The sequence below is a fragment of the Calidris pugnax genome, unplaced genomic scaffold, assembly GCF_001431845.1.
Source record: "Calidris pugnax isolate Ruff unplaced genomic scaffold, ASM143184v1 scaffold24, whole genome shotgun sequence".
Classification (NCBI taxonomy): domain Eukaryota; kingdom Metazoa; phylum Chordata; class Aves; order Charadriiformes; family Scolopacidae; genus Calidris; species Calidris pugnax.
Window position 1 is genome coordinate 18695009 of NW_015090922.1, and position 23084 is coordinate 18718092.

The 23084-nt window shown below is 36.5% G+C and overlaps 1 protein-coding gene across 1 annotated transcript in view; it reads right to left on the reverse strand.

The window, feature by feature from the left end:
* CRIM1 (cysteine rich transmembrane BMP regulator 1 (chordin-like)) overlaps window positions 1–23084 on the reverse strand; it is a 181823-nt gene that overhangs the window by 38178 nt on the left and 120561 nt on the right. The window contains exons 6-8 of the mRNA XM_014950989.1: window positions 19998–20180; window positions 17056–17253; window positions 2289–2417 (exon numbers count right to left, since the gene is read on the reverse strand). Coding sequence (XP_014806475.1) covers window positions 2289–2417; window positions 17056–17253; window positions 19998–20180 — 510 coding nt within the window. The remainder of the gene's footprint in view (window positions 1–2288; window positions 2418–17055; window positions 17254–19997; window positions 20181–23084) is intronic.

Here is a 23084-nt window from a genome sequence, read left to right on the forward strand (position 1 = left end):
TTTATAGCTTTACTCCATGTTCTTCCACTTTGTCACTTCGCTTTTATTTTGGCTGAAATAGATTGAAGCATAATGAATCTCTGGCAGAGAAAAATTAGCAAAAAAAGAAACTTTATTGGAAAGAGATTAGTAGAATTAGGATATGATGACTTCAAATGGTAATGGGGGGCATGTGGGCCTCCTTTACTCAGGCACTTTCAATCTGACTCAGTCGAGCAGCTCAGACCAGCAAGAAACAAACGGGTGCAGTATAAAGATAGTGATGTTCCCAAAAGATCACATGACTCTACATGAGCTAAAGATAATAGACATTCTGATGTTCTTAGAGAGCCAAGATGCAATTAAACTGGTTTGGACATGAAAGTACGTAGGATCTCTAAATGCAGAGAACGCGAAGAAGCACAGTAAGCTTTCAGCATATTTGACCTAAAAATCCTTTCTTTTCAGTGCTCACTCATTTATCCACAGCCTTGCAAGCGAGAGACATTACTTGACAGAAAAATTCTATTTCTGTCATTTTGACTGATAACCACCAAGTGATGAAGACTTTCAAGCTGTTATTTTTCTTCAGTTCTTTAGAAAATAAAGGTTTCTGCTCTCTGAATGACTGAGGAGATTTTTAGGCAATCTACAATTCAAGTTATTTAACAGAAAAAAAGATGACAGACAAATGATACTATTAAGTTTGCTCCAGACAGTTTGCTACTGCAAAATGAAAATAATTTCAAGCATATCTGGCAAGTGAAAATTTCCCTTGAATAGATAGGTTCTTAAGCACTATTTAATCAGAAACACTCCAAGGAAGAATAGAGATTTCCTGGGATGTGGTATGCGTACACGTGCAATCTGGCAGTCTAGGACAAAAGAAGTGATCCTTTGGAGTGATAGATCCCCTGTGCACCAAGCTGGAGGAAAGGACCACATGCATAGGCACAGATGATGAAATTTGCCGAGTCCATCTTCTTGTTTGTGTCAAACTCCCCATTCAATTTAACAACAATAAAAAAGAAGGAAAATCAAATTACAAAGTTAAAAGCAGAACTTAAGAGTTCTAATTTTGTCATTAAGAAGAACTAAGTAAGGCATGTATGTGACAGTTGGAAGCAATCTATGGAAAGTCGCCCTTGCCAGGAATACAACTTGTAATCAAAGGTATTATTTCTGTGTTACCATAATGATCTTATTGCTTGCCATATATTTACTTGATATTAAGATGTCCTGTCCTTTACCTTATGGAAACAAAAAATGCAATTTTTTTCAGAAAAAATAGTTTAAAAACCCATGACAAATCCCTTTCTTGCTCTTCAGCAAAATATCAATCCAATTCTAAAAGTCTTTAGTTTGTACCAGTTAAGAGTTTTATTTTTACCATTTCTACTGGGGACCCTTAAAATAGTCATACCAGTTTAGAAAGTGGCTGAAAATGGGTAGACTGAAATCAAAAGAAGCGGAACAGAGTAATACTTCAGTTGTAAAAGCCTCAAAGGGAGTTTAAACCCGCTCCTAGGCTGGGCTGGTGGCAAGAGTGATGTGTCCGGCAGCTGAGACTAGTACTCCACAGGTGTCTTCTGTTGGGCAATTCCAACAACCAAACTGACCTTGAGATTTCATCTCTAAACATTGAATTCCTAAGGAAACACATACAGAAAATACATACTTCACTGGTACACACAAAGTTCTCAAAAGGCACAGTGATTTTCCTTGGGGAAGAAATAGATGTTAAAGCCTGCATAAATCCTAACTAAAGTATTTTTTATGTATATATAATATAAATGTAAGAGTATGTTATAGGAATAAAATTAGATATGGATTTGTTTGCATATATACAAACACATCCCCCCACACTTCCCCAGCATATAATTTTCAAACATTTATCCTCAAACCTTAAGTTTTGAGGAAAAAAAGCTAAATTGAAAATAGGCTGTCTAGCAATAGGAGCTTTTGAAGTTTAGATGATCTCAAACTCTTTACATACACAGAGGAAAATGAAATGTGGAAGTCTTATCAGGCTTCTCAAAGTATGAATAAATATTAAGTATATTAAATATTATTACCTCTTCTACCTAGCTGATGATTTTTACCTGAAGTCAGACATTTTATATTTGCCTCCAAACACATTTTAAGCAAACAAATAAGCCATGTGAGAAATCAGGAACCTATCCTTTAAAACTGAGCAACTAGAAAGCACATGCATACTAACACAATGTATAATCAACATCATGAATGGAAGAAGCAGCACATACAGCTTGATATAAAAGGTAGAAGCCATTGCATTATTGCATACTCACTAGTTTTGCACTGACAAATGCGGCAACCATTTTGGTCCAGTTTGAAGCTATAGATACAGTCTTTTTCTGTCAAAGTACAGTTCACCAAAATATCACAGGTGGGTGGACCTATTGTGATGTATGTTGGTTCTGAAGATAAGAAAAAGAAAACAAATAATTATGAGATTAATTGAATATTTTAATCAAGTTCACAAAAAGTCATATAGAATGCAACAGTGAAGAGAATATTTTTTAAATCATTTTTCTTCTTATTAATGAATATTCTTGGTATTTCTGAAACCATTGAAGAAACAGACACTTTTGAAGTGAGGTACACTCAAACAATATAAAGCTACATAAAATTTTTGAAATATTGAAACAGGAAAAGAATATTATGGTTTTTTTGTTGTTCACTATGAAATAGGCGTTCCTGCATATGCAGTTTAAAACTGATTGTAAAATACTTATTTTTCCCACTTTTCTCCACAAGTATTTGATTAAAACTTCATGCAGATTTTCTTTAGAAACTGCAGTTTTCTCAGTTGATTGATACAACTCAAGCTGCAAATCAAAGCATGTGACTCAGTAGATCAAATCTTTCTCTGTGTAAATAAGACCCCTTCTAATGAAATTTAAAGCAGAAGAGACTCTGAATACCAAGAAGGAAATATAAGATAGACTGCATGTGAAAGATCTCTAGAAACTATTTAATGTGTCTATTCATCAAAAACATTACTTCTTATAGTATACTTTGTAGTACCAGATTATGGTTTTTGAAGTTCAGAATATTATTACCAATTATTAGGTATTTATGAACAGTATAAGATTTACTTTTGGAAACCATGTAAATATATTGAAGTATGAAATTTGTTTTAATGTACATGAAATATTAATGTGTTTTAGTATACAAAGTTGTTAGAATAAAATAATATCCAAAGACTTACAAAAATAACAAGGAACCTCAACACTACCATTACAAAACAGGATACAGAAGGAATGAAACACTTATCTTTTCCTGAATGACTTTTTGCTCTGTGAGACTAGGTCAGTCTATCTTGTCTTTTTCATATAACTCAAGCACTTAACCAACAAATTTATAGTTATGAGCACTATTAACATTATACTATTCATTCAAGAAACACAAACTGCATGACTTTTAAAGAACTGTGATCTTTCTTTTTGAGTTTATCCTGTTCCTCCATCTTGAGAAATGAAGATGTGAAGAAAATTACTTTTAAAAAATTTTCAATATATGTATCGATAAATTGTGAAAATAGGGAGAAACTGTATACTACCCATCTGGGCAATAAACCATAATACGTTTTATACAGTATGCACATTTTCAAGGACTGGAGGTGGCCACATCTTGCCATCCCTCATCCTCAAACCAAGTACACTGAAATGCAGATTTTGCCATCCTTACTTAAGGGTAGCTAGTCTTTACTCACGGACTGAGGACAAAATACTACTCAACATTAATTAAGTTGTTAGAAGTATACACTGTTAACCAAAATACACATTTTTGTGCTTATTGGCTCCATGTCTAGTGGGCAGCTTTGACACCCATGCCTTCTAGTCGAGTGAAAGTTATCCTATTACAAGAATGAGCTTTTGTGCTTTCATTATCTTTCACAATTTTCAGCCTTCATAGCTTCTCCCCAGCCCTACTCTTCCCTTCACAACAGTTTATGCAGCAGATGCATGTTTTTAATCCTTTTAAAATTAGGTCAGCTAAGTACAGAGTTTGGAGGGGAAAACTGCATGAAAGGCACTACAGGAAAGTTAGATTCCTTCAAGCTTAACTCAGAAGTCAAGGTTCAGATTCTTCACTTTGCTGAAAGTTTCAAAGTAACATTCAAATTCTGTTGCTTGTGTAAGTTTTGTAGGAATAGCAGCTATATGCTTTAAACTTATATAAACCACTACTAGCAGCTTTGTTCAAACACACGCTGGAAATTTGTATAATGGCATCCAGGTTTCTGTAGACCACTCAAATCTCTTCTAATTTAAATTAAAACTTTTGTAGATTTTTTCCTAAGAGCTTAATACAATTTACTAGATTGAAGGTGAAAGGAGAGATTTTATAATTTCTGTGAATTCTTCATTTTACAGTTCTGAGTTTGCACATGTAGCATAGACGAGTAATCATAATGAGCAATGTGTTTTAGAATCCATGGGTTTCCAAACTAGACTTCTTTTAATCTCAGTGAACTCTTGACATTTGTTTTCAACTTCATTGAGTAAACTATCTGGCTAAATCATATTCATGTATAATATTTAACATTTGCAACTTCAAACAAACCATTAGTTTAGGAATCAAGAACATACTGATATAGACCAATACTATGATATATTCCAGAAACTCCATTAATTAATCCCGTCTGTTTAGGACATCTGGTGCCTATTCTGAAAACCTCCTTTCCTACCTCACCCCATTCTCTAACCAAAATACCATTAACCATGACAATGCAAAAGACCAGAATACAAGAGTTATCCTGAAGCTATATTCAGGTTACTGGTCAGCCAGCCCAAGCCCTACACTTCAAATTACAAAAAAGTCACAGTAATGCTTATACTCACTGGTAGTTAAAACCACTACAAATCATATGAATCATTAATGCTACACAGAGCAAAGTTCACAGACAGTAACATGAGCTGGAGAACTGAAGAAGACTGTAGCTTCACCATCTGACTGCAGAGCAGTTAGGGAAAATATGTAGGTAAAAAAACTCACAAAAACTCACTGAAAGCTGAAATGCAGGTTAGTATGCATTGATCCACTTGGGTGTAAACCAAGCTTAGAGAGAAACAGGACTGTGTTTCACAATCCATCACTGAAGTTCACTCCTCAAGATAATGTCTCTTTAATTGCAGGTATAATTTTATATCTAGAAAAAAACCAGTGGATATTTGTTATGCCTTTTCAAACCTATACTTCTGTGTTTTGATGCTCCCGTGTCTTGGACACACCAACACAACAATTTTTTGCCTCAATGATACATCCAGTAATGTGGTATTTCTTGCAAGGGACAAAATTAAACTGTCATTATATTAATTTGAAAGAGGTTTGTTAGTCCTCTATTCGTTGTGTTTTATTATTCTGCTAACTCCTACTTTTGTGTCTGCTCTCAGCATCCTCAGTGTTTTCAGACAAGCTTACAAATCTGTTTTTTCTCCCTCCTGCCCCTAAAGGTAAGCCCTGAGATACAGTAATTTTATATGCATGCCTGCTTCTCAATGAGCTGCAAGTAGAGGACAAAAGACATAATTTCATTCCCTGCCCCCACATGTGCAAAAATGCAGCCAGAAAAAAAAAAATAAAAAAAAAATCAGCCATTTTCACTTCGCTAGACAAGACTCAACAAATAAAGCCAGCTCTGCTCTGCCAGGCTTCTGGCTATTTGAATAGGCAAGCGGTAGCTAAGCTTGAAAAAGCATGTACCACCGCATGATGTGAGCTCGGCTTTCACTGCTGCTCTTGGTAGAAATGGCAGAAGAAAGATCCAGTGCACAAACGCACAGACAATGGGTGGGAAAAATGGGTGCTGTTTCTGTCTGTGTGCTTTACCAACAATAAAACTATACCGTAGAAAGAAAGAGAGAAGTAAAAAAAAAAAAAAAAAAAGAGGATTTAAGAGAGTCTGAATGAAAACAATGGATTTTTTAATAGAGCACAGATTTTGCTGATGTCAAGTGCTTCTATGTAAGGTTAAATTTTGGTTTCTATTAGAACATTTTGCTTCCCATATACTCTTTTCTGAGCCCGATACTTTCTATGCTGAATTTCAGTGCAGATGATTACTAATTTGCATGCTGTGAGGCCCATAAAAATCTTTGAATTAAATTTCTTTACACAGCTGTATACTTAAAAACAACTTCAAACATTTTGAAATATTTCAGCCACTGCTGTCATTCTGACCTGTCCACTGAAAAATACTATGGTATGTGATCAAAACCCTGAATCTCATTCATTCCAGCTTGAAATCAAACTCTGCGTTTATGGGGAAAGAAGGGAAGATGGTGACATCCAAGCAATGCCTGGTGCTGGCTTTGTCCTTACAAAATCTACTTTAGCAGTATCAACACAAAAACTGGATGTCACAAAAAAAAAAGAACTTGTCAAGGTGGAATAAGGTAGTATTTTCACTGGTATTTTTCTACCCAGGATACTTTTGTAATATGAACAAAACCAACCCTCAGGCCACTCTTTTCTGTATTTTCTGATTTTTGAGACCTCCCACTTCTCCTATGAGTGACATGACAAAAGCTTGTATTACAAAGAGCAGACATTTTCTTCTGTTGAAAAAGTGAAATACTATATGTATATATATGAAAACATGCACACAAAAGAACACAAGATGGTTGGTCTGGTCTAGTACTGTGCCTTATATACAGATCTTGTTATACTTGGATGAGTATTGAAGTCTTAAATAATGCTCAGCTGAAGTATTCAGAAATGGAGAGCAAATGATGCACTCAAGTTTCACTGAGACCAAGGGAAAAAGAATTTCTTAGTATTAGAATTTTATTATACACACAGTTTGATCAATTGAAGTTATCAAAATAAAAGAGAAAGAAAACTAAAATTCACCCTTGATTGTTAAGGCCCTGGAAAACAAAACAAATCAAAACAAACAAAAAATTCTGAATCAATTTATTGCAATCTCATTGACTTCTACTGTTTATCTGAAAGTTAAAAATGAACCGTTCACTGAAGATTTCATTTTTCCTTCTAACTTTGGAGATTTCATTGACATAATTCTCTAGTTAATTTTAAAGAGAACTAAAAATATAAATAAATAATCTTCCCTAAGTCTGGTACCAGAATGAAAAATTATGCCTATCTTCCTGTCATACCCTTAGTTGTTCAAAATCTGAATTCTGGCCATTGTATTCCTACCAGAAAATGAAGAGGGATTTCACTTAACTGTACTACTGCAAAGCCACATGTATTATGAGAGCACCAAGCGTTCACTTTTGGTTTGTATGAAGGATAAGAGGAACCTTTATTAGCAGGAGCAGAGCGTGCAGGTGCAGGGAAGCAATGCTTCTCCTATACTTAGCACTTGAGAACCCACAGCTGAAGTAGTGTCCAGCTTCGTGGAGACTCTCAGCAGAAGAGAGACACAAACACAGCACAGGCCACCAAGCTGGTCAGGGGCTGGAGCAGACGGCATATGAGGACAGGCTGAGAGACAAGGGCTTGGAGCTTGTTCAGCCTGGAGAAGGAAGGCAAGGAGAGCATCCTACTGCTGGCTGCCACTACCTAAAGGAAGGGTACGAAGGCTACAAGGCCTGGCTCATTCTGGAGATGCTCCAGGCTAGGATTAGAGGCAACAAACACAAGAGGCAACATGGGAAATAACAACTTAATAAAAGTTGCTTTGTTCTTCCTTTTAAACAGGTGGTAAAAGTACAACAGAGTCCTAGAGAGGTTGTGGGATCTCCATCCTTCAAAATACACAAAACATCATTGGGACAAGGCCCTGAGATCCTGCTGTCACTGGACTTGCTTTGAATAGGAGGCAGGACTAGAAAATCTCTGTGGTCCTTTCCAACCTGCATGACTCTGTGAATTTCACCTTCACACAGTCAGGACATTTCCAGTGAAAGCAGCAATATCCTTCATGGATCCTAATCAGGAAACTGAAATCCTAAGACAAACATTACAGTTTCTGAAACATACAGATTTCTGTATGCTTTTGCCAAGTACTGATTACCTTCCTTCTGCAATAAAAGTACGTTTGCCTAATGCCATCTCTCTGAAATCTACTAAACGACTTGAAGACTAGCTTTTTATTCAAGAAGTAAAATTTCTTCCAGGCTGTTATAACAGTAATTCGCTCTGAAGCGCTATTCAGTGACAGCCACAACCACTTTTAATCAGTCTTAATTTTTGTCCTCCTTTAAGTTAATACATTACCCATTCTTCACCTCTTGGCAAACTATATTTATTATCATTATGTGAAAAACACTTAAAACAAGCTCTTTGCTTTGTTTCATTTGGAATGCAGTATTTTCAATTGAAATAGGTTTTGTTTCACACTTTCAGTAATATTTTGTGAGGGAAATACCTACTCCAGGCTTTTACAAAATTGTTTTTAAGTAGGGAAGTTACTACTGCGTTCTAAGTTTTTTCTTCCATACATTGTTAAATATAACATTGTTAAACACAAACAAATTTAAAAGCAAATAGGCAACTTCTATCGCTGCTTCTAATTGACTGTTAGAAATCTAGACCATCGTGTATCTTAACCCAGAACTACTAGAAATGTAAGGGGACATGTATTTCACACTACTCAATCATTCCAGTTTTTAATTCGATTCATAAATGTGTCCCTGTCAATACAGAAAGGAAAAAAAGCTATCCCTATTATAATAAAATTACTGTATTTTTCCTTGCCATAGAAGTATGACATAAGTATGCACTAAACACCTGGGTTCAGTTACTTTGATTTATGCACAACAGTTACTTTAGCTAAGCAGACACAGGGGGTCTGACTTCTCTTCACCATCTTCATTGGTGCTCCCAGTGTAGCTCTACTCAGTATTATGCTATGCGCATATGCTTGAAAGCTTGCAAGTCCTACCAATTTTTGGTGTAAAGTGACCCAAACATATCACATTATTTGCAAATGCCATAATAATAAACTACAACAAAGTGTGGGTTGACAGCAGTCAACAAAATCAGGGAAACAGAGGGTATTTTGGACCTCAGAGCTACACGCGTTTTATGTAAGTATGCAAGATTTTCTTGCCTTGTTGGATATTTATATATAAATTTATCTGTATTCATATAAATACAGCATTTACAGACAACTTCACACTAACAAAGAGGTTTTAATCTGTACCATGGAAACACATTTCTTCAAAGCTACAAAACTGTAAGCTCTACAAAAATATCGCAACATAGAGGTTGAAAATTATCTTTTGAGATTCTTCTCTGAATATCCAAACCACCAAGGATTTCACCAATTCCATTGTGACCACAAACTACTGCACTTGTATCTATCTTTTACAAGGAATCTAGGAACACAGGCCTTAAAAATTCATTGCAAAGCAATCAATTTTTACATTAGCAGACACTAAAATAATACATCCCCGGCACCCACCAAAATACTATTTTGTATTTTATTTGCATTTATTCAGTATTTGCATACTGACTATTACTGGCTTGCTTAAAAACAATTTCAGATGTTAGTTTTCATAGTTAATACATAACACAAATACCGCATATTCTAATGAAGATATTTTGAGAATTTTGAGGAATTGGAAAATATTGCTCATGCAACGACAAGATAAATTTGACAGTGATTTCTTCCCATGCATAAGAAAAACATTGGGGAATAAAAAGCATTGGGAAAAAAATCAGCAAAAAAGCACTTGTACTTTTGAAAGGCTAAATCGCAATCAAGATAATTTCAACATACAAGTTCATACCAACAGTAACACATGGACTGTACAAACACACCAAACTAACTGTTATGCAGCACAATGAAGCCACCAACCCTAAAAATAATCATAAATTTAAATGTGAAGACTATGTAGTCATAACTGTAGAACAAGAAGTGCTTCGCTGTTCAGTGCTACAACTCCCCAATCTCCTTTTTCATATTCCCATCTTGTTAATACAAATGAGTCTATAGTTTAACTAAAGACAGTCAGATAAAACAGATTAATTCCTTGTGCATGTTATTAAAAAGTCTGGAACATGGAAACACATTTTCAGTGTATAGCATAGGGAAGCTTTATGTTCACCTGTGAGCACCACTATGTATGTTCTTCCTACTTTTAAATCAACGGTATTGATCACAAACCCCCTGCTTTTCCACATAAATGGGAAAACAAATAAAATAATTCCAAATTCTGCCCATTGCTATTTCCAATATTTTTAACAGTAATTAAATATGGTTTTTTTGTTCTGTTGAGTGGGTTTTTTTTTTAGGAAGGAACTTTGTATAAATGTGTTATGGTGCTTAGCCACAAATCCAAAAAATAACTCTGAAGTTTAAAGATTAAATTTACAATGTTTTTTAATCTCAGAGGGAACAACTCGTATAAAATATCAGTGCATTTAGATTCTGCAGTGATTGGTCTTGGAATATTTGGAGGAAGTGTTAGCCATGCACAAAGAATAAGCTCAGTAGAAACGGATTCTAGAAAGTACATCTCATTGGGAGCAGGAAATGAAAACCTCTTCTGGGGGAGAAAGGAAAAAGGAGTCAAAACCATGTTCTACACATGGAGAAAAACCTCTAACATCAATAATAAAGAACATGCCTGAGTTTGGGGAAAATGAAATAGCTCCCTCTTCTGTAGTTTTTTATAACACAAACTACCTTTCTGAAAGGATTAAGATGTTCTGATCCAATGAAACCAGCACCCACTGACTTAAAGAAATATAGCATCAGTGCATTCAAGCATTACAATAAAAATTAAGAATAAAAAAAGTGAACAGTAGCCTTACTTTTTACCTAATTCTTTACATGATACTAGGGTAAAAATTGGTCCTGAAGGGTGTGCTGCTCAACAGCCTTTCGTTCAAGTCTGCATACATGTTTGCATTTTGTCTGCTGTCCAAAAAAGTTAACTGCAGCCTACTAAGCAGCAGCATGTGTGTTTACTTAAGCTTCCTGTAAAAACATTCATATCATTCCAAGAGTGACTAAATGTTTTCCATCCTCATAGTTTGCATTCCAGCCTTCCCCGCCCCTCCAGTTCATTACATGAAAAATATCAGTCCCAAGTCCTGGTTAAGAGAATTTCCTTCCTGAGTTTGAAATACCTAATGCCTTGCAGGATTTTTTTTTTCCCCAGTGTTTAGCTATCTGTGTTAGCTATCAGTGTCTAATAATTCAGCATCACATAACTTTTTATAAAACGTATTGAAGGACTTAAGATGTGATAATTTTCTAATATCACAAATAACTCTGAAAATATATTCACTAGTATTTCCAAACGCATAGCTCTGTTTGGCAGGCTTTTGTTTCAAATTTTATTCATACTGTAAACCTGAAATATGCATTTTTCCTCGAAAGTAACTATTATAATCCAAGACTATTTGTATTGTTACAAATTGAAGACATCTCCTACAAACCAAAGCTGAATGGGTTTTTTTCTTTTTTGCACTGATACAATCAAAATTCTTACAAGCTTTCCACTCCCAAGATGTAAAGTTAAAAACTTTTATCTGTCATAAACAATTCTTCCAGTTTTCTGTTTAACAGGAATGTATACCCTTTAAATACATTTAAATGCTGACGAGACTTTTTTTGCCAATTTTAGATGGAGTGACACTATGAAATAATCACCTTTATTAAAAGCAGAATCAATTAAGCCTGCCTATCAAGAAATGTCCAAACAGGTAAGAAGGCCATTCAGTTATCGTTACTAGGTAAAGATACAGCAATCACACTAAATTAGTGTGCATGTGGGGCAAATCTCTGAATGCTACAGGGACTGAAAAGAATTAATTAGAGGATCCATGAGGTTCTTTCTAAGTGAGACATCCTTAGCTGCGTTGATATATATTCATTAGGATGCTTTGGTTATTTATCCTTTCAGTAGTTTTTCCACTGAACTTAACTATCAATAATTGAAAATTAGAACAAGGTTATTTTATACTAGTATAGTCTTCCTCACTTTCTTAAACTCAGAAAGACTTTCATTGGCAGTAGGTTTCATTATACCCTGGATTGTGTGGTTCAACAGCCTCAGCTGCCTTGTCTAAAACTGCTATACTAAATCATGGTCTGGCAAACGTAAGCCCAATTCTCTACAGCGTGGCGTTTGCATCCCTTAATTGACTTTGATGAAAAGGCTGGTTGAGAACTGCAGTGCTGCTGCCGAACAATAACTTATACTTCATGCTCCAAGGAGAACTCTGGGCCCAAACCCTGTGCCGGTAAAACAGTGCTCACTACCACTGACTTCATCCTGAATGAATCAAACTTCTTTTCACTGGACTCTGCTGCCTGTTTTTACTTAATGAAGTGCTGGACATGCTAAAGGAACTGAACTGAATTACATCTCAGCTAGAGTTTGGAGCCCTTTATTGATGAAAATGTTAATTTCTTTTTGTGAAGATAAAGTGTCAGCCATAATGACAGCAAAGTAATGCGGGCCTTATTCATGAAAATCCTCCGAGGGGATTTTGTTTAACACTTAATTTCTCATTCACAGCTTATGCTGGCACCCTGCCACCTGTACCTGAGGGCTCTCATGCAGAAGGACGTACTGCGAGACAACCAATTACTGTGTATCAGCAGACTGGGTTGCAGCTTTCCCTGTGAATAGCCTGAGCCTCTGGGAGATGCAAGGGAACAGAAGCAACAACAGATCTTACTAAGGGACATTTCTGGCCTCACTGCCAGTGCTGAGCACTTACATTTATTATCTTCTCTAAAAAAATTAAAAATAATCAGGTGTTTTCATACGAACCTACCCAATATTTACTCGCTGTGAACACAACTATTATTCCAATTTGCAGATGGCTGTCCACACATGCAGATGGCCTGAGAGAAACATGGTTATTTCTATCACTGTAACTTGCTTGGTGTTATTGATATGCTATTATGTATTAATAATAAATAGTTATGTTAAACTCCAGTATCTGCATTTTTTGGGGGGTAAAAGTAATTAAAAATGGAATTGCTACTTATACCACACCCGTTTTATTTATAAAATAAACACTTATTATCCCAAAAGAGATGCAAGCAGCTCTGTAAGCAGCAGTATTAACAGCAGCCCAATTGCCAATGGATCTCATTACCTCCAGTGGGACAGGTACACAGACCAGCTCCCAGGAAGAATCTCTGAGCCTAAAGAAATGTGAGTGCATACCAAAATTTTGCAGCCCCTTATGGCACTTGCAAATCACTTTCTCCCCTCCGCCTATCTGCCTGTTTTCATCAAATCGACAGACATGGGTTCTTTTTGAGACGTTCTCATGCTGAAAGAAGCCATTGGCTCTAAAGCTGCGGGGAAAGCAGAGAGGGCCAGTGCCATTACCTAAGCCTCAGCTCTTAATGAAAACAGTCTAGAAAACAAAGAAAGAAAAAACAGACTAAATAGATAATAGATTAAACAAACAAGGGCAAATCCCAAACGACCAATATAATTACAGCAGCTATAGAACCTATATAGAAGCATCCATCAGAAGCTTAAAACTAATTCTTTGTGTTGGATCCACAGAATGCGATGGGCCTGCTTTTCCCAGCTCTCCCCAGCGAAAGGAGGTGCCTGCCTTGGAAAGCTGAAGACTAAAGAGCTTGAGTTTGGGAGCAGGCTGATGAAAGAAAATCTTCGCCTCCACACTCTCAATGTTCCTCTGTGTCTAGCCTCATGCCTCATTGGTGGCCCTTGCCTTCTGCCTCCCTCCCAACTCAGACACACTCACCTCAAATTAGCCATCTCCCTGCTCACACCTTGGGCTAAACACACCTTGAACCAGCACAACCCAGTGCCAGTGCTGTGCCAGAAAACTGGCAAGAAGTGTCAGGGGTGGACATACTGTAATAAAAGGTGTTGCCAAAAGGACTTTGATCACTTTGATGTTTACCTAAAAAACCCAGGAGCTATATTTTGGTAAGCCACAGCCAGCATGTGCATAAACAGTGAAAGCTACACATGAATTGCTACTACTTTCAGTTATGTGTACAATTTCCTGAGTGAATCTCCTTTTGCTGATGCTGAAAATACAAACTGCAATGCCCCGAATGCATTAAAAAGACAATCTTGGTCCTGACATGCCACAGGAGGAATTTTGTTTTCCTCAACCACTTTCTGCTTTCCTCTAAAACACATCTTTCCTCTTGCAATTCAATTCCATTCTCTCTTGTCCTATCTTTTTCTTTGCAACAACCTTTCAGGCACCTGAAGACTGATATCTTCTTATTCCAACTTCATTATTTTCTCTTTAAGCTAAATCAACACTATTTATTCAGTCTCTCTTCCTAGGACATTTGTTGCAAAATTTGGACTGTTCTTACAGCTCTCCTTCTGACTCTTCTGAAGGTTTTAAATTCCTCATAGGAAAAACTGTGGCTGGAATGTATTTTATTGTTTTCAGATCTTCACTAAATGTATTGCACATCTTTTTCATTAGTAACATGAAAATCAAGGGATTGATTTGTCAGCCACTTCCCAGCCAGGTCTTGCTTCTCCCCTGAACCCACCAACTCCTGCAGGTCACTGATGATGCAGTGAATATTGGGAGCAGAACACCGTTAACAGAAATGACCCTTGGGGAAAATGAGTGAGAAGCTGATTAAAAAGGGGAAGGAGCACTGACCCATGCAGCCTACCTGGATGATGACAGAAACTAAACAGCACTTCAGATAGGATCACGTTATCATTAAAACTATAAAACCAAATTCAAGATCGTAAGATTTGCAAAGAGAGCAATGTTTTAAAGGCCTGTCTTCCCCCAGCATACTTTCTTCCTCGGTTCAGTCCTACCACAAGGAGACAAGCAGAGAATAGAGATCTAAGTAGCCCTTGCCTAGTGGGTTAGCAAGCAATAGATGTACTGCAAAGAAAACACACAGTACCTTCATTACTCATGTATCAAACTCTAACTAGAAACACTTATTAATCTCAGATTTAAGTCTCAAGACACATGATGCCATCTTAGCTCATTGCTGAATTTTAACAGTCCAGATTTTTGATCCTTGAAATATGCCCAAAACTAAATTCCTGAAATTTACTTGGCATTATGGAATATAATCATCTGTTTTGTTTGCTGTGGAGGAGGGAAGGGAAGGAATAAGAGACAATTCAAGTGTGTTTTCACGTATCCTCTGACCACTGGTACCTGGGTGTGCTCAAATCCCCTCCTAGCATGAACTGAAACTACTTCCAGTAATTGTTGGCTTCATCATTTATGTAATTTCATTACCCCTTGATTGTTTACCTGGCTGTATGTAATATCAAAGAAACACCAAGTCAAACATGATACTTTCAAGCTTAAAATTTAGTAAGTCATTCAAAATACCATTCACTATTACTCTCCCCCAGACGATACACTCTAACACAATTTAATCTACATCATACAACAGCTGAGAAAATAATTAAGATGACACAAGAATCTCATTTAAATATAAGCTTGCTCACATACAAACTAAATAACGAGGGGTGTCAGCACATCCTCCATGATTTCCATCATGAGGGGATCACTGGGGTTTAAAAGCAGTTAACTTCCTTCCTCATTGTAAAATTAATCCAGTGCAAGTAGCAACTCTCTACAATTCACTGGCAGCTTTTATACATTATTAGACACCTTCTTCATATCTTGTGATGTGAATTTTGGAATGGAAGAGCACCTGTATATCTTTATGCTCCTCAGAGCATAAAGAGCATACTTTTTTTTTAATCCTAAAGTATCCCAGTGAACTTGAATGGACACTGCAACCCAAGAAGGACCCCAAGACACATGCACTTACACAAAATTTATTTCATTCTATCAGAGATGGGACAGAAAATACGGAAGTGGAAGCTCACTGAGCACCCACAAGTGTTTGCACACTGTGAAGATAGCTCTGAAGACAGGTCTAGAGTTACCATTTCTAAACTTAGCAATCTGGTATTTTTCATGATGAACAACTACTCCATACAAAGCAACTCTGATGATACATTCATACTATATATATTAATTTTTTTTAAAGGGTTTTTTTTTTAAGTGTATCAGTTTTCAAGCCTGCAGATTTCCATTAACAGGTTGGACTAGCATTTACCATATAGTTAAAATCTCAGTCAGTTAATAGAAGAAATATATATTTCCACAAAGGAATGAAAAATGCTTTTTAAACTCTAAAAACTAATCTCTTCCCCTGATATCATCATCCTTTGTAAGTTTCACTGAAATAATGTTTTATTCATACTACAATTATGTCCACTGTCAAACTATATTGCACAAAGAGACTTTTAGTTGTAACTAAATGAAACTGATGAATACGAGACTAGGAATAATCCAATTATCAGTAATACCAGCCAATGAACATCTCGATCTTCTAACCTCCTATGCTTATTAATAAACTTTAATCATAACTAGGAGTAAAATTAGATAACAATGCTGACCTTAATTGATCTCTTTTGTGCAAAAAGAGTATTGGGATTTGCCACATACAGGTGTGGCTAAAAAAATGCTTCTTTCCACCCCTGACTAGTTTATTCAGTCACAGCCAATGCTGTACCAGCTACTTCAATCTTCCAAAATTTTCAAGTAAACCAGGAATTACCAAGTAAGAATCACAGAATGGTTTGGGTTGGAAGGGACCTTAAAGATCATTGAGGTCCAGCCCCCCTGCCATGGGCAGGGACACCTCCCACTAGACCAGGCTGCTTAAAGTGCCATCCAACCTGGCCTTGAACACTTCCAGGGATGGGGCATGCACAGCTTCTCTGGGCAACCCGTTCCAGTGCCTCACCACCCTCACAGTAAAGAATTTCTTCCTAGTATCTAATCTAAATCTACCCTCTTTCACTTAAAAACTGTCACCCCTTGTCCTGTCACTACACTCCCTGATATAGACTCTCTCCCCATCTCACCTGTCGGCACCCCTTTAGGTACTGGAAGGCTGCTATAAGGTCTCTCTGGAGCCCTGCCTTCTCCAGGCTGAACAACCCCCATTCTTTCAGCCTGTCCTCATAGAAGAGGTGCTCCAGCCCTCTGATCATCTTTATGGCCTTCCTCTGGACCCCTTCCAACATGTCCATGTCCTTCTTGTGCTGAGGACTCCAAAGAATCAGCCATGACAGACCGAAGGACAATACCAGACAGAGAGCTTACCTTCACACACCGGGCAGCACTCCCCAGGGACTTTAACAGGATTCAGACAGCTCTGCCCACAAGCCGTTGCAACGCAGTGTGGATCTCCATTGATGCACTGGCAGAAAGTACAGTCGTCCTCTCGCCAGCGGTCTCCATGGGCTTGGATCTGACCATTGGCATAGCAACCAGCAGGGTTATTTACTGGATAAACTGGGTCTGAAATGAGAGGAATTGCAAATGAAGTTTTATCTCCCCATGTATGCCTAAACTTTATATATGAATAAAACTGCAATACACTATTTTACATTACCTCAAAAGGGTTAATTGCAGCCACCATTGAATATTAAAAGAACCACACTGTAGTATACAGTGAGAAAATAATATAGGTAACAACTTAGGTATTTCAATATTGAAATTTACTGTTGAAAAAGTTAAGTCAACTTATACTGACCATTCATCAATTCAGGTAAGTTTACCTTTTTCAAGTCAAATTTTGTACACTGCAAGCATATCTGGAATGGAAAATATATATACAAATGGCTGGATTATGTTTTTTAAGAGGCTTAATTTTTTGATTTTCTGTTTTTGTTCTTTAAAACAAAATGGTTCTTAGATCTGTTCATTCATTTTTTGTACCAGCTTAATAAATTCTGAAGGGAACTGAAAACACCCCCATGAACTGCTGGAATGACCTCCTGTCAGCATCGCACCACTATTTTATAGATGCGAGCTCTGGCACATTTCCTGCTGGAATAAGGAGCCTGCCTTAAGCTACATCACTTCTCAGTTTTGGAGATATGCTAGTTTTCCTGGGCAGTTTTCAATTTCATTTTAGTTGGAGCTTTTTACCCGTAAAAGCTACAAGGCCCATTTACCTGCTAGCAACCAAATTAAGACTCAGGTATTTAAAGTAACAGAATTATGGGGGATGTACTATATATAAGATTTCTCCTTAGGTTTACTGCAAATAAATAATGTGACTCTATAAATGATAATTTATGACTTGGAATAAAAGCAGCTTTTACCCTTCAGAAAGAGCATGCTTTACTCTTAAGAAATGTGATAAGCAACACTGATATTTATAGTAAAAATATATGCACTACATGAATAACTGCAACTTATCCTGGTGGCTAATAAAAAAAATAACTGTTAGACTCAAAAAGTAAATATCTGGGAATGTACAGTAATCACATCAAGTTTTCAAAGCAAGCAATAATACAAGTTACATATTAAAGCAAATCCAATATATTAAAAATATTAAATACAACTAAAAGTATTGTTTTCAGCACGCATCAGACAGCAGAAATCATAAGCACAAGTCATTTACCCATGAGTCAATTTTCAGGAAGCATTACTTTGAAGGATTTGGGATAAAAGAGAAAAAAGAGAAGACAGACAAAAAAAAAGGCTCAGTGAAACTTTGAGAATATTTCTCTAAAATTTCATCAACCCCTTTGGAATGAAGGCAATTGATGTTAAGTGTAGGTAAAGCCAGTAGCAGTGCCAATAGCTGTTGTCTTATTATAAGCCACTGTATCACTTTATTACAGTATCAAACTCCGAACACTTGGAGTGAAACTGCACACAACTTCTACCCGGCATTCACTCCCATCCTGAATTTTAGTCCCAATTTTAGCAAAATGGGTTAAGTCAACATAAAAACCAGGTGTTTAGGAAAAGATGACAGTTAAAAATTAAGATGTTTCTCTTAACATCTGCATCTTTTATGTTTTAGGGCTACCTTCCATCTTTAATTAACTATTTTGGCCTAAAATCAAATAATACACTAAACTAAAAATCAAATAATACACAAACAAATGAAGTGCATTTTATCATTCAACTCATGTATGGCATTCTGATTGACACAGGAATATAGAGAAAGCACAGAAAAGCCATATAAGACTCGTGTTATTTGCAATAGTCTTTTATGTGAGTCAAAGCATAAAGTTCCTGGTACCCTCAAAAGGTCAGTAGTATTTAAAGCTATGAATTGAGCCCAGCAAATTACATTTCCTGATGCTGAGGAATCCTACAGGACTTTGAGAAAGAATTCTTCCTGTAGCTAAGGCAAGAAAGGCTTTCTCCTATACTGCACAATGCACAGAAAATTTAAAATTTGCCATTTTAAAATTTCTGCAGAAAAGAAGGAAGTATTTATATTTCTTTATATTTCTATCATCAAGAAAACATTAGTAGAAAAAAAAAATTAATCACCCTGAAAATCAGTCACAAAATAATCAAAAAGAAAGAGAAGAGGTAGAAAAAAAATGCTATCTCTTCAGCAACTAGAAAAGCATGAATGGGCAAGCTGTTAACTACACATTCTGCCCACTTAAAAGACTTACCTTGTCAATTTCAGTGTCACTTAACATAACCCAAGTTGTTAAGAAAGTGATCAAAGCTTTCTGTTTTCTTTCTAAATGTTTTAAAGGAGCCAGGAAAATAAACAACATCTATCTTAGTATCCAATCATTCAGAAGTGAGAAATCAGACTTCCTTGATCATAGAATCAGAGAACAGTTTGGGTTGGAACGGACCTTTAAAGGTCACCTAGTCCAACCTCCCTGCAATAAGCAACGATATCTTCAACTAGGTCAGGTTTCTCAGAGCCCCACCCAACCTGACCTTGAATGTTTCCAGGGATGCAGCATCTACCACCCCTCTGGGCAACCTGTTCCGGTGTTTCACAACTGCCATCATAAAAAATTTCTTCCTTATGTTTAGTCTAAATCTACTCTCTTTTAGTTTAAAACTATTGCCCCTTGTTCTATGGCTACAGGACACTGCAAAGAACAATGCAGCACACTGAGAGTAAAAATGTAGAAATAAATTGAATTAAGGAAGAATCTGGACACTTCACAAGAACAAAACAAAGCATGTGTTTGCTCACTTGCATTGAAAAGACAAATTAAAAAAAACAGTGGAATTAATAAGCAAACGTGATTAAAAAGATACCGTACCTTCACACACTGGGCAGCACTCTCCTTCTGGCACATAGTACCTGTCGCAGTGTAGCTCGCCACACTGGGCAGAGAAACAAATGGAGACTCCACCTTGGCATCGACAAAAGCGACAGGCATCCATACGAAACATGTCTCCATCGTAATATTCCATGCTGTTAAATATGCAAGTTGGCTTCACTTCTGAAAGAAGGAGGAGGAAAAGTAAAACAATTATGTATTTTACAGATATTCATAAACAGGAAAAAGTTAAACTCAGGTTGCTACTGATAAAACCAGATATAAAAGACAGTTGATTTTTCTTTCATTTTTTAAACTTAAATACAATTATTTAAGAACATGGTATATTTTATTGTCAATTTCAAAAACGGAAGACAATAAAATGTTACTCAAATTTACTTTCAGAACAATTCTTTAGAATTTAAAGTCTACGCTTTAAAAATTAAAATACTGAAGGAAGATTAAGGCACTGGTGTTTCTTCATGGGTGTTAAATATTTCTCATTCTGGATGAGCCAGAAGCTACATCAAATTTCAGCAAATTAAGCAATAGATTTTTCTATTTTAAGACAGTTTTTGATGTTTCTTAAGTGTAATCTTCCTTTCTTCAGAACTCTGTACACAGGTGGATAAATTGCACTAAGGTTGTCCAGTCCTTAGGGATATGGTTAAAAAAAAACCCAACAAACATATTTTGTGACTGCATGATCTGTTATGCAGAATTAAATACTTCTCAGTTCAAGCAACCTGGAGCTGTACTAGTCAGCTCACATCTATACCCCTCCCCCCCACCAAATAACCTCAATTGTAATAAATATTTATGTGATCACTTCAGTGTTTCAAAAACAAAAGACCATGATTTCTTGTATGCCTCCATCTACAGCAGAATCCTAACATATAATTAAACCCAAAATCTGTGGTAAACTAAAAGCTTCTCAAAATTCCTAAGTATTTTGGGAAGGACATTGCTTATTTACTTCATTAACTTTAAGAAAAAAAAGATGCTAACTAAACCAATGAAACAGTTTGCAGATTTAACCACCTTTTATTAATTTATTTATGAGTGTATTTATTTGTTTTTAATACTGAAGAGGTTTGTTTCTGGAATATGAAAGAGATCCACACATCATGAATACATCATAAGGTCTCCTTAGGGCTCCTGACCTTGCGGTTACCCCATATGCACAAACTTTCCTCCACCTCCTATTTCGTACTCTGTTCAACCAGCCTAATTGGCGCACACAGAATACCCACCCCAATCCTCTTACTTCTGGGGGCTAAAAACTCTTCATCTGGGTTACTCTTGACAAAGATACAGGTTTTCTTTAAAACTCTAAAGCATTTTAGGGATTCTAGTATTTCTTTCCATATACACTTACATTGAACTCCAGCCTTGAGTCTTTTAATATGATTGTAAAACATTAGGGTTGAAACTTGGAACTATCGTGAGCAATGTTTGATTTCATATGCCTGTTCTGTCTTCAAGGCATAATGTAGAAAGCAGCATTAAAAAAAAAAGTAAGAGCAGGAAATACCACCGTGTCCGGGAAAACAGCTATGACCTCATTAGAATGCAATTCACATAAACAAACACTTGAGAAATATTTCAAGTTTATGTAGCTCAAGCTGTTAGTTTAAAAACCTTCTCAAAAAAGGAAAAAGTGCCAACACAACTCAAAAGACCTTTAATCTATTTGCTTCTGACTCTACTGCTTTGATTGCAGCTTTCCAGATTTTCACTGATTTTTCCCTCCCTCTCAAACAGTAGATCTGAATTCCTGCCTACTTAGAAGTAGAAACATCATCTTCCATGAATTGCCATTCATTTTTAGAATGCCCAAACAAGACCAAGCAAGTAACTGTAAACCCTGAAAGGAAAAAGTATGTTTTATTCCTACAATGAAAACCACCATAGAATTTCACTACATGTGTATTTTTACCATCCGGATTTATGGCAGTGTATACATTCATACTAAACTATTGACCTATGCCTATACATCAAGCTATGAGACAAGGATTACTTTTGTTAGAACCATATGTAAGACTGCAGTCTTAAGACTCTGTCAAGCCAAAACAAGCACTAAATGAAGAACTCTAGCTTTAGATATCCATAAAGTGGAAGCCTAATGAAGGAGTGAGAACCATGCTATGCGATTGTAACAATGCACTTATTCCATCATGATGTGCTGGAAGATTCTCTCAGCTCTGTCTTTTTTTTTTTTTTTTTTTTTTTGAAATAGTGCTAATTTTATTGCCTTATTGATCTACATATGGCAGCCACAAATGAGTGAAAGAACATAAAGCTAATATTAAGTAAATGCATCTTTTCCTAAAGGCTGGTAGCCATGAATTAATTATTCTACCAATAAAGAGAATACTACAGGTAGAATTCTCCAAAAGCTTCTACCAAAGCTTTGCTGCATGACAAAGTAATTTAAGTTGATTGGACTTCATAGCACAAAGTGCTTAAACATATCCAAAACTCAAAATCCCTTTTCTGATGCAGACTCCCACAACTAAACAGTGGGCATAAGACAAACACCTAGGCCATGGATTCATGAACATGAACTGAGTGTCTGCCAGCTGTCAGACAACCCAGTAATACAAGATTGATCCAAACCAAGCACAGATGTACAACTGCCCATCTGTGAAAGGAGCCTGGACAGAGCAGACGGTACCCAGAACAATGCTGAGTTTATACTGGCTGTGGAAGGCCAGGTGATATCACATCTCTGCTCCTATATAAAGTTAAGCATGACTAAGAGACTTGATTTGGCATTAATGTTCCTGCCATAGAGTTAAACGAGAAATAGCTCTGGCACCCATTTAGCTCTACAGATCTCACAGCGACAGCCTTTTTGTTCTGGGAGCGAGAGCCATGGAGCCTCGCACTACACAGACACAAACTGTGATTATTTCTCAAGATCTTCATCTCCAACCTGAACTGCGAACAGACACAATCTGTTTTATACAATCAGTTTTCTAAGGTATTTTACCTTACAGTTTTAAATCTAATTAAATACAGTTCTATTAGCTGAACTCTCTGTTACTGAGATTTCTGTAGTTTCCCAATACTTCTGGTTTTCTT